Source organism: Mauremys mutica, chromosome 21 (assembly GCF_020497125.1).
Source record: "Mauremys mutica isolate MM-2020 ecotype Southern chromosome 21, ASM2049712v1, whole genome shotgun sequence".
NCBI lineage: Eukaryota > Metazoa > Chordata > Testudines > Geoemydidae > Mauremys > Mauremys mutica.
The window spans coordinates 10,303,559-10,315,712 of record NC_059092.1 but is presented as its reverse complement, the minus strand read 5'-3'; the positions used below and the strand labels follow the sequence as shown (position 1 = coordinate 10,315,712).

Here is a 12,154-nt window from a genome sequence, read left to right as displayed (position 1 = left end):
GGCAAGTGACCGAGTTTGAGCAGTTGCTGAAATGAAATGAGATCAAATGAATCAAGACCACAAACACTGACTTTAATGAGTCGATAAGGATGGTAAAAGGCTGTCCCAGTTTTATCCAACTTCCTATCTCCCCCCAAAGAACAACCCTGAAAATGAGAGTGGGTGAACCCTATCACGAGATCTGGCTACCTTGAAATGGTTTTACTGGACTCCCTTTTAATCAGGATTGCTTTGTGTCACAGGAGGGAGGGGAGTTAGATGCATCCAAAACGCACTGATTTGCTCCGATTACCTTGGTTTTGCATCGTGTACTGCTCTAGACTCAGCAATCTGACAAAAAATGTTATAAAGGGAATGCTTGGCATTTGGAGGATGTGGGCGGGGAAAAGAATTGCTTATCTAGAATACGGGATTCAAGTTGTGATGTGACGCAAGCTACACAGTTCTGCAGAGGACTTGATTGCCACTGTATTGTTATGTAATTCATGCTGCTTCACTGGGCAATGTGCCAAATTTATCAGTATTACATAAATCAACCAATGTGTTTTGATGGGGTTTTTTTGTTTTGTTTTTGTTTGGTTTTGGGGGGGGGGGGGGGTTGCACCAAAATTCCTGATGCAAACAAAAAATCGTGGCACTAAAATAAAGTGCAAATATTTATTTGCAAAGATCCACAAACTTGGTGCAGATTAGACTTTGACTTTGCTTCCTTCAGAAATGCAGCAGCAGAGACCTAGGCCTGGGTCTCAGGGTTATTGGTTAGGCTATACAAAACCATTAGCTCGGGCGCACTGCCTTGCCTTAGATCCAATCTTCTTTTGTTGAATGTATGTCACGAAAAGATTAGGCTGAACAAACTGCTGCTCCTACCAGTCTGCAGAGGCATCTGACAAACATTGGCAATTTTCCAACAGGGACATGCAGGGGGAGTTCAAACTCCCAGCTGAGGATTTATATGGGAATGACCACGTAACATGCACTGGCTGAAACCACACATTAGTAGCAGACAGACGACTGCTCATTCAGTCAGAAATAGCACAAGAGGAGGAAAGAACAGGGCTGTCTGAGGACTGTTCATGCCATATTTTCTAGCTGGACTGCTTTTGTGAAAGACACTGTCTCCTTCCTTTTCCTTCTCCTCCCCTACGAGTTCCAGGGTGGAATGACACAATCAGCACCTTTCATAACAACAGTGCAGAGAAGCCCTCATTTACACGCATTCACCAGCATCCTACCTGTACCAGAAAGACCTCCACATTCAAAAGATCACCCTAGACCTTCCAACCCCCAGGTTGCCAAGATTACATCATTTGGATCCTGTTTGCATCAGTTCAGGTTCTTGGACAGAAACCAAGTCTCATCTAATTTGAAGCACGTAGCTGGGAATGCAAGGGGGATGTGCATGAATGATGTGGCAAACGGGAAAGATAGGAAGCTTATTCTGAATGTAGAAAATGGATTGTTAGTTTTATCAATCTATTGTTTCAAAGAGGCTGGGAACAGGATACCTGGCAGCCGGGGCGCCACTGGAAAAGCTCAGTCTTGAAGCTGCCAGTTCTGCAGTTTTTGGCAGGATCTGAGCCTTAAAAGAAAGGCAGGGATAGATTGCTTTGAAAAGCAATCCCAAGCGTATAGCACTGCGCTACTGCCCTGCAAACCCAGAGCAGCGGCGCGTTACACACCCCTTCACCCTCCAGCATAGAGGGGGTCAGAAGTTAGTTTGGACCACAGCAATATTATTAAACAAAGGCACCACACGCTATGGCCTTTACACTCGTCCCTTCTTCACCACTTGATGGGCTCTTGGGGTTTTGTTGTGTTTTAAAGTGAGTTTTAGGCCAAGGCCTCAGCCTATTTGATGACCGGTGTTGATGGATTCTGCCCATCAAAGCAACTGAACACCCACCCACATAGGCAGGCGGAAGTCGTACAAAACCTTAGAAAGGTGGGTACAGCCCATCAAAAGGGACCAGGCTCCCTGAAACAGGGGAGGGGCAGACCCCAGTTAGAGTGACAGTCCTGGAGCCCACGGTCCCCAGAACAGGTCCACAGCACGGACAGCTGCAATGAAAGGTTTTTCTCCCATGCTGCTCCGACTCTAAACTAGAAGGACTGACACTGGCTCCAGAGATGAGGGAGGAGTTCTGTCTCCGTGGCTCACTCAGTCTTTCAGTCACACTGCCAAGACAGAGGCCTAGCCAGCAGGACTTGCCCATCACACTGCTCAGGTGCAAAAGTCTGAGAAACACGAGAAATCCAGAAGGATGAACAGGGCGAGAATCCACATGTTCTGAGCTACAGGAAATGCTATGGAGGAAAGGCATATTTTTAGTACTGCTCCTGCAAGCTGGCATACATATCACCTGGCAAGAGAATACTACCGACTCTTGATCCTTGAGGCTTAATACTTACCAGAAAGCTTAGAGCCAATAAGTCTATTTAAAAACCAAACCAATACTCTTTGGAAAACTTCTCAGTGCAGTTTTAAATAAAGTTCCTTTGAAAATTCAAAGGTAAAAATACATCTTGTGGAAGCAAAGGTTAATTCAACTTTTCAGTTGCTGCTGAATACATAAGGCCCAATTCCCATCTCACACCAGTGTGAATCCAGAATGACACCATTCAAGTGTAAAACCAGTGCCAACGAAACCAGAGATAAGTCCATTGATTGCACAGGATGCTACGAATGCCAAGAGCTGTACTCACTTTAGAACCCGGAGAAGTCCGGGTGATACAGATGTCGGCCTGACCATTCCTTCGCCACTGATCGTCCCCAACTGGACTTGAGGATAGTAGACAGTCCGGAACGCTAGCCTTGAAGACTGGAGCCTGGTCTTTATTACTTCTAAAGGACATGTAACAATGGCACCAACTGTACCCCCGCACCTGTAGGGCACAATGCAAACAAAAGTCACATCAAAACACCACCATATGTAACAAGCGAAGTCCTTTCCCCTCCCTTCCCCCACTGCAAGGAAGAGTTACAATTGTGTTTATGTCAATATCGGGAGAGGGGAACTTTTGGCATGGGATAAAAGAGGAGGGTTCAGAAAGAGATTCAGGAGCACTAACTTCTTCCTTGTCCCAAAAAAATTTAGTGAATCATTTTCTACTCAATGCTTGCATAAGTTACCAGTGGCACGAGGGTTCTGAAGGTCAGCGAAACACCCAAATCAATAGCAACTAATCAGCTCTTCGTCCCGTGTTCTCTGTTCCTGTTTGTCCAGGTCACCTGATCTTACTGTGCAAGAGAATTTGGTTTTCTTGAATGGAGTGGGGATAATTCCAGTTTTTAGTGGGTCACTGGCCCTATTATAAACAAGGCTCTAGATTTAGATCCTTGGGGAACTCTTACATGAAGAAAGCCTAGTTAGAGACGGTAAAAAATAGCAACTGTAGTGGACTGGGAGGCCTTGTGCGGAAAGTGATGTGACAAAGCCTTCTCTCCTTCTGTCAGTCAAGTTTTAAAAAGCCGTTTATACGCTCTCTTCTGAGAAGTGGTAGGTGGAGAAATCTCAGACCTCCAAGTTAATCAGTTGCCCTGAAGAACTAGCGAATATTTGAGAAGACGACCAGGGGCAAAAGGACAAGCTATGTGGTCAAATCAAATGGGTCCTTGACCCTGATCTGGGAAGCTCATATGTAATTTATATATTAACAAAACTATAACAAGTTTACTAACAAAAAAAACAAAACAAAACAACATGGATTCCAAGCCTGTGCATTAGCTCCTATTCACAAGGGTCAAGAAAATCTTGTCCTTGACACAAACTGTTGCCACCTGATAGAAAGAATCAAAACAAAAAAGTGTAATAAAAACATTTAGTTTTATTTCAGTTTGTCTATTGTTTTCTCAACTGTAACATCATGTGCTATGGTTGCTGCTCTTGTTGTTCAACCCTTCTTTTCCCACTGTTATCTGCCTGCTGACAAAACCCAATTCCTGCTTTACTACTGTTCTTCCTTTTTTTGACTAACAGTTTCTTCCTGTTAGCAAATGGTATAGAGGGGACTTGTTTACTTGGGGACAAAGGAAAATTAATCTGAATTAACTAATGGTGTGAATTTAAAGTGGATTTGTTAAACTGCATTAAATCCCCGAGTAGACACATTCATTCAGAATTTAAGTGACCTTTTCTCAATTTAGCTTAATTCACTAGTGAACAAAACCAAATTAAGGCCACTTAAATTCTGAATGGGTGTCCACCCAGGGATTAATGTGCTGTAACTAATGCACTCTTAATTCCAAATCAATTAAAGGTGTGAAATTCTTTCCTGAATGTCCCTGAGCAGACAAGCCCTTAAAAAGTGTGTCTACACTGCATCATAAATCCAGATCAGTGGGATCCAGGTTGGTGGATCAGTGTTTCCAAGCCTGTGCTTGAGGATCCTCACTGTATTGTACACCTGAGTTTACAATTGCTGGACCACGGTATCACAGCCATGCTAACGTGTGTCCATCCTGCATTACACAGACATTGTGACTTGGGTCTACAGCTTGAGCTGCATCCACAATGCAAAATGATAGGGAGGTGGGTTAGAGCCCGAAGCCTAGCAGGCTTCTAGGTCCTGAGTGCTTGCTGACAGGAGTTGGACTGATTTGTGTGCACGGACGAAAGGAGGGGCTCACCCTGAATCAGAGCCTGGGCTTAGCTGCAATGCAGGAATACCCTAAATCAGGGGGGGTTCTCAACCTGAGCCCCTCCAACATGCTATAAAAACTCCACGGCCCACTTATGCCATGCCACAACAACTGGTTTTCTGCATATAAAAGCCAGGACCAGCATTAGTGGGTAGCAAGCAGGGCAACTGCCCGGGGCCCCATAATCACAGAGGGCCTTGTGAAGTTAAGTTGCTCAGGCTTCAACTACAGCCCTGGGTGGCAGGGTTCAGCGTCCTGGGCTACAGCCCCATGCGGTGGGCCTTCAGCTTTCTGTCATGGGCCCCAGAAAGTCTAATGTCGTCCCTGCTTGGCAGACCCCCTGAAACCTGCTCATGCCCCCCTCCCCAGGGGGCCCCAGACCCCTGGCTGAGAACCACTGGCCTAAGGGACTAGCATCTACTGTGTATACATTGAGCAATGAACAACGCTAACTCACAACCACCGATTGGGAAACCCTCTGAAAATTAATGCACTTTAAAACAAATGTACGTGACTGAAAAACAAGGATAGTTGATTGCAAGATGTAGCTGGTTCATTTATTTTGACAAATGTTGTTTACAATGATTTATCCTAACAGTTCACTGCATGCTAGCAACTGTTTTTCCCCCCCATAGTACACATTGTGTAACCTTTCCAGTAAGCTCCCACCACCACTCTGCTATAACATCTTTACTGAGAAGTGGGGCAAGGCTGCTGGTTAGGACAATATGCAAGTCTGTGGCTCAGAGAGGTTCTATTGCTATATAAGTGACTTGGGGTATGAGGGGGAGGAGGGAGATGGAGATTCAGGAAGCTCTACATCTTGCAGACAGACTAATTCCACTGGCTGTATGAAGCAGTTCCCAAGCTGCCACAAGGGACTAGTGTGTTGCACCTCACCTTACATACGGTGCTGCTTCTTGCAACCATGCTGGGGCTCTTTGCTCTGGAATTAACCCTTGCCAGTAAAGCAGCAATCAACAGAGGCAGTGTGACCAAGTGGATAGAGCGCTGAACTAAGACTCAAAAGAGCTGGGTTCTAGTCTCATCTCTTCCACTGGCTGAGTGCCCTTGGTCAAGACTCATCACCCCTCTGTGCCTCAGTTTCCCCATCTGTAAAATGGGGATGATACTTCCCTTGTAAAGTGCTTTGAGTTCTACTGAAGAAGAGTGCTACAAGATATTATTATAGGAGCTAGCTAGGATGTAGAAGGGCCACACTGAAAACTTCAGCTTTCTATAACTTAAATAGGAGATATCTTCCACAGCTAAACTCAATGGAAGGAAGCATTTTCTTTGTTTACACAAGCATCTTGCATTTCTTGAAGTGATAACATTTATGAGATTCTCCTTGGAGACCACCATTTAATTCAGTGGATCTTATGGTGAAATTGCAATTTAGGTGTTTTCCATTAGAAGGAAGCAAAAAACTGCCCCCCATCTTACACGCAGGCAAAGCAGTGCCTGCTAGAGTTGCAAGGAACTTGCTGGCAAAACTCAGAAGCACCAAAGTAAAGTCTAATGCCAGGTCTACACTAGCGATAAAGAGTCCTGAGGCACCTTATAGACTAACAGACGTATTGGAGCATAAGCTTTTGTGGGTATTCACCCACGAAAGCTTATGCTCCAATATGTCTGTTAGTCTATAAGGTGCCTCAGGATTCTATCGCTTTTTACAAGATCCAGACTAACACGGCTACCCCTCTGACACAGGTCTACACTAGGAACTTTCGCTGCTATAGCCAGGCTGGTTAGGGGTGATTTTCTCTGACATTTCTATCCAGGCAAATGCCCTAGTGTTAGGGGCGTGCACAAGAATAAAAATTTGGTCGCTTTTGGAGGGGCACATTTGTGCTCTCTGAGGCTGGAGAGACTGGCTCCCCGCCCCCCCCCCGGTCAGTGGAGCTTGCTCTTCTCCCACCATCCTGCCCCAGGGCCAGTGGAGCTCACTCTCCCCACCCCGGCGCCAGAGGAGTTCTGTGCCCCTGCTGATTGGGGGGGGGGGGATCTGTGCCCCTGCTTGCCCCCTATTGCACGCGCCCCTACCTAGCAGGGATTCACTGAACAATTTTTTTTGGTGGCCTCAGAGTGTGGCCACCAACCCCTGCTGGTGGCCGCCCTGACAATTTTTCCAACCCCAAGCCCCACTGCCCAGGGTCTGAAGCCCGAAGCCCACTGAACACACACACACTGGCCCCACGTCTGCAGAGGCACTACCCGGAGCCCCCAGGACGCTGCGTGGTGCAGGGCTGCTGATCCCCTGCTGGCGGTGCCAGCAAATGGCAGGGCAGCCAGGAGCAACAGCTAGGTGCTGCAGGGAGGGGCTACTCCTTTATAAGAACATAAGAACATAAGAACATAAGAAAGGCCATACCGGGTCAGACCAAAGGTCCATCTAGCCCAGTATCTGTCTACCGACAGTGGCCAATGCCAGGTGCCCCAGAGAGAGTGAACCTAACAGGCAACGATCAAGTGATCTCTCTCCTGCCATCCATCTCCATCCTCTGACGAACAGAGGCTAGGGACACCATTCCTTACCCATCCTGGCTAATAGCCATTTATGGACTTAGCCACCATGAATTTATCCAGTCCCCTTTTAAACATTGTTATAGTCCTAGCCTTCACAACCTCCTCAGGTAAGGAGTTCCACAAGTTGACTGTGCGCTGCGTGAAGAAGAACTTCCTTTTATTTGTTTTAAACCTGCTGCCTATTAATTTCATTTGGTGACCCCTAGTTCTTATATTATGTGAATAAGTAAATAACTTTTCCTTATCCACTTTCTCAACATCACTCATGATTTTATATACCTCTATCATGTCCCCCCTTAGTCTTCTCTTTTCCAAACTGAAGAGTCCTAGCCTCTTTAATCTTTCCTCATATGGGACCTTCTCTAAACCCCTAATCATTTTAGTTGCTCTTTTCTGAACCTTTTCTAGTGCTAGAATATCTTTTTTGAGGTGAGGAGACCACATCTGTACACAGTATTCGAGATGTGGGCGTACCATGGATTTATATAAGGGCAATAATATATTCTCAGTCTTATTCTCTATCCCCTTTTTAATGATTCCTAACATCCTGTTTGCTTTTTTGACCGCCTCTGCACACTGCGTGGACATCTTCAGAGAACTATCCACGATAACTCCAAGATCTTTTTCCTGACTCGTTGTAGCTAAATTAGCCCCCATCATGTTGTATGTATAGTTGGGGTTATTTTTTCCAATGTGCATTACTTTACATTTATCCACATTAAATTTCATTTGCCATTTTGTTGCCCAATCACTTAGTTTTGTGAGATCTTTTTGAAGTTCTTCACAATCTGCTTTGGTCTTAACTATCTTGAGCAGTTTAGTATCATCTGCAAACTTTGCCACCTCACTGATTACCCCTTTCTCCAGATCATTTATGAATAAATTGAATAGGATTGGTCCTAGGACTGACCCTTGGGGAACACCACTAGTTACCCCTCTCCATTCTGAGAATTTACCATTAATTCCTACCCTTTGTTCCCTGTCCTTTAACCAGTTCTCAATCCATGAAAGGACCTTTCCTTTTATCCCATGACAGCTTAATTTACGTAAGAGCCTTTGGTGAGGGACCTTGTCAAAGGCTTTCTGGAAATCTAAGTACACTATGTCCACCGGATCCCCCTTGTCCACATGTTTGTTGACCCCTTCAAAGAACTCTAATAGATTAGTAAGACACGATTTCCCTTTACAGAAACCATGTTGACTTTGCTGCGCTCCCCCCCCCCCCCCCGAATCTCCATCCAGGAGGCTGTTGTGGCCGCAGAAAAATCCCCTGGTGACCGCATTTGAGAAAAGCCACCCATAAATGTGCTTCTGGTGGTAGAGCTAATTTTGCTCGCTGAACTGATATAAACTATAAGGGCAAAAGCATTTTTTTTGCCTGTATAAGCTGCATCTATCTACACTACAGGGATTTGGACAGCAAAACTTTTACGGGTCGACTAGGCCTTACTGTAAAGATGATCACAACATCCAGGACTATTTGGAAGGGAAGAGGGTACTTTAATTCCAGTTTCCCCATTATTGTTTGCATTTGCTGGATATGCTGCAAGATTCCTCCTCCCTTTACCCTTAATAATTCTCCCCCATGCAAACAGCCCCCCCCCCGTGAAAATCTGAAAACTTTAGAGCCCTTAACTATGAGTAATAACTTCAATCAAGTGTGTTTTCCTTCAACTTCTTGATTCTTGCTCCTTCCTACCACAAACAGAAAGAGTTTATCCTAAACCAGTGGCAATCCATGCATTTTACAGTAACAGGCATTCTGAGAGAAAACTTTGCCTCTAGCCATTTTAATCCACTTGATTTTGACCTTGGCTGTAGAATAAAGCACTGAAGCCGCTTAGGAAGCTCAGCGCACACACAGCAGCTGAAATTCTGTTGCCTGGATGGAGGCCGAGCTACATTTACAGAAGAGCTGAAACAAAAGACTGACTTTGAACAAGCAGCCTGGCTGTTATCAGCGCTTTGTGTACAGAACCTGGGCCTGACATTAGCTATCTGCTCTGCAAATACAACTTTGGAGTACAAGGCTTTAGCACATCTTCCTCAATGCAGCACGCACAGCTCGTGCTGTCCATGTGCTCACCTGAACACAGAGGGTGGAGGGGGAAGGGACCAGGGCCCTGGGCAGGGAAAACCCTTCACAACAAAACCTTCCTCCGCTCCCAGAATACAGAGTTTAAAATAGTTTGGGGTTGGAATTGCATTCTGAGCATGGATCTGACAGTTACCTCGAGTCCTTCCCTCTGCTCCTGAATGCCTGGATCCAACACTGGCACAACAAACCAGATTCTACCTTCACTTATGGTAGTGCAAATCACAAGTGACTCTGCTGAAATCAATGGTGTAAGTGAGAGGAGAACTTGACTCAGCCTGTCTACACCCTCATCTTAAAGGATTTATCATCCCACAGCAGGAACCAAGGTGATTAATGAATTCCCTTTGAAATGAAAGATTATATAAGCACAGTGGTAGGTTTCTGCTTTCACCAAAGAAAGTCATCATTCCCTATTTACATAAATAACGGGACAGATGCTTTAGTCATACAATCTTCTTTCCTGGCTTTCTTTATAGAGCGTCTTAAGTGCTAGGTGCTATTACCGGGGGGGGGGGGGGGGGAAATTGGAGCTACACAAAATTATATGTAAAGCCACTCAAAAAAGACAGAGCTTCATAACCACCATCTTTGCAATGTGTCACCCACATCAGGCTCACCAGCATCCGGTTATACAAATATTTAAAAAAACCCAAACCAGAGTTTATATGCTCGGCAATACCCTCAGGATTCTGGCAGGCTGCAATGGGAGCAGAGGAAGCCCTCTTGCTGTTCCTGGCAAGTCATCAGCCATCAGAGAATTTCAGACCTTACAACAGGGTGCTAGGCGAAAGGCAATCTTGGCTACTGGGGTCCCTTTTTATTCAGGGCCTTAGGACTGCAGCCAAAACTCTGAATTGCATCTTGAAGCAAATGGATGGCAGTGCAACGAGCATGAGCACTTGCTGCCTAATCTGCGCTTTCGTGCTGTTAAACGTAAAAACGCAATGCTATGCTTTAATTATTTCTATTACAGTAGCCCTTAGGGCTTGGCTACACTTACAAATTTGCAGCGCTGCAGCAGGGTGTGAAAACACACCCTCTGCAGCGCTGCAAATTGCGGCGCTACAAAGCGCCAGTGTAGTCAAAGCCCCAGCGCTGGGAGCCGCGCTCCCAGCGCTGTCCGTTATTCCCCACAGGGAAGTGGAGTACGGACAGCGCTGGGAGAGTTTTCTCCCAGCGCTGGTGCTTTGATTACACTTAGCGCTTCAAAGCGCTGCCACGGCAGCGCTTTGAAATGCAAGTGTAGCCAAAGCCTGAGACTGGGATCAGGGCCCCATCATACAGGGACTGTAAGAAACTTTCCCTGGCCAAATAAGCTTACAAATCTAAATGTACAAGTCAGATAATGGGTGAGAGAAAGGCAGCATTCTCTCTATTTTACAGATGGGGAAACTGAAGCACCGAGCGATTAAATGACTTGCCCAAGTTCATACAGGAAGTCTGCCTGAGAACCAGGAATAGCCCACACTGCACTATGCCAAACATCTAGCTACATCTTGTTTATTTCATATGCATGATAAAAACTAAGTTATCTACTTACAGCCAACAGATTACACAATATGAAAAGGTTATCCGAGTCTAGGATTATTTTTAGAAGCAAGCTGTACAAAATAAAGGCCTAGGGTTTTACGTGAGTATGTGTACTACCACAGCCCTCAGGACTGTGAAATGCGAACATTAGGATTCCTATACTGAGTGACATCTCTTGTTATGCAATCTCCTAACCTTCTCAGACACGTGGCCATTCTCCTCCAGCCACTAGCTACCTCCTCCTTGCCATCCTGCCCTGTTCCCACACATGAATTGCCCTTCCATCCTGCCATTAATTCAGTAACCTCAGATACGTATGCAGCCTCTACCATTTAAGTGTAAGTACTTCCTGGAATAAAGTGTGTAACCTTTTGATACACAGCATGAGTTAGTACCTGCATCATCAGCTTTAACCGTTCAGGGCAAATGTTACCAACATGATTTTAAACATAACACTATCTAGCAGAGCAAATCTCTGGACTTCAATAGGTTGAGCAAATTCTGTTCATAATATAAATACTCCGCAGGTCAGCTCCAGTAAGTACTTCAGTGCATTAACATCTTGTTCTGATCAGCTGATTTTCTTCCACGTGAGGTTTCCTTGCATCATCTTTCCCTGTTTCCTGGGAAGACAGCTGTTTCCTGGGAAGACAGCTGAAAATAGCCTGCTGTGCATAAAGGAAATACTTTCTAGTATTCCCAGAGTGTCTCATACTCCTACATCTGGGAAAAAGGAAACAAGAAGGCAACAACCTTAAACAGCTATGCAAACAAAGCCAAAACCTTGCAGTACTGGATTATGAATATGCAGCCAGACCAGAGTTTTAAACGTAAAGGTTACAGCTATCATGTCCACCAAGACACTGTACTGGTTAAAATTACTGTCATGTACCAGTTGCAAAACTTTAGTTCTCAGGACAAGATACACAGCTTTATTGCTTCAGCCGCTTGTAAAATTAAAATAAAAGGGGTTCTCAATCCATTTGTTCTTCATTAGGAAAGAGAAAGCAGTCCACAATCAGAAAGGTCTGATAGCTAAAAGTATCGTCTACTCTCTCCACCTTCACCTACGTATTACAGGCAGCAGAAACACATGATCACAACAGAAGTGGATCTTTCCCATGATGTGAAGAAGTCCCATCAGTTCCAGAAGGGTCACAAAGCAGCTAGTAAGCAGTTATGACAAGAACTGATGGGAACCCCTATGTAACTACATCCAGGTGGGGCTGGAACAATTTGTATAGTGAGGGTGCTGAGAGACATTGAACCGAACCATAAACCCTGTATATAATGGAAACCACTGGAAGCGGGGTTCCCCTTTTCCCCCCCCATCTGTAAGGTAGGTGAATTAGTAT

At 45.2% G+C, this 12,154-nt stretch overlaps 1 protein-coding gene across 5 annotated transcripts in view; it reads right to left on the bottom strand.

The window, feature by feature from the left end:
- The window catches only part of SLC25A33 (solute carrier family 25 member 33), a 55,693-nt gene that overhangs the window by 14,015 nt on the left and 29,524 nt on the right, over positions 1 to 12,154 (bottom strand). For 4 of the 5 annotated variants that reach the window (XM_044996092.1, XM_044996091.1, XM_044996090.1 and 1 more), the window contains one exon: positions 2,707 to 2,886. In XM_044996092.1, the coding sequence (XP_044852027.1) occupies positions 2,707 to 2,886 (180 nt within the window). Of the gene's footprint in view, positions 1 to 2,706; positions 2,887 to 3,704; positions 3,782 to 12,154 lie in introns of those variants that run through there. The other variant, XM_044996093.1, reaches the window with a different exon arrangement.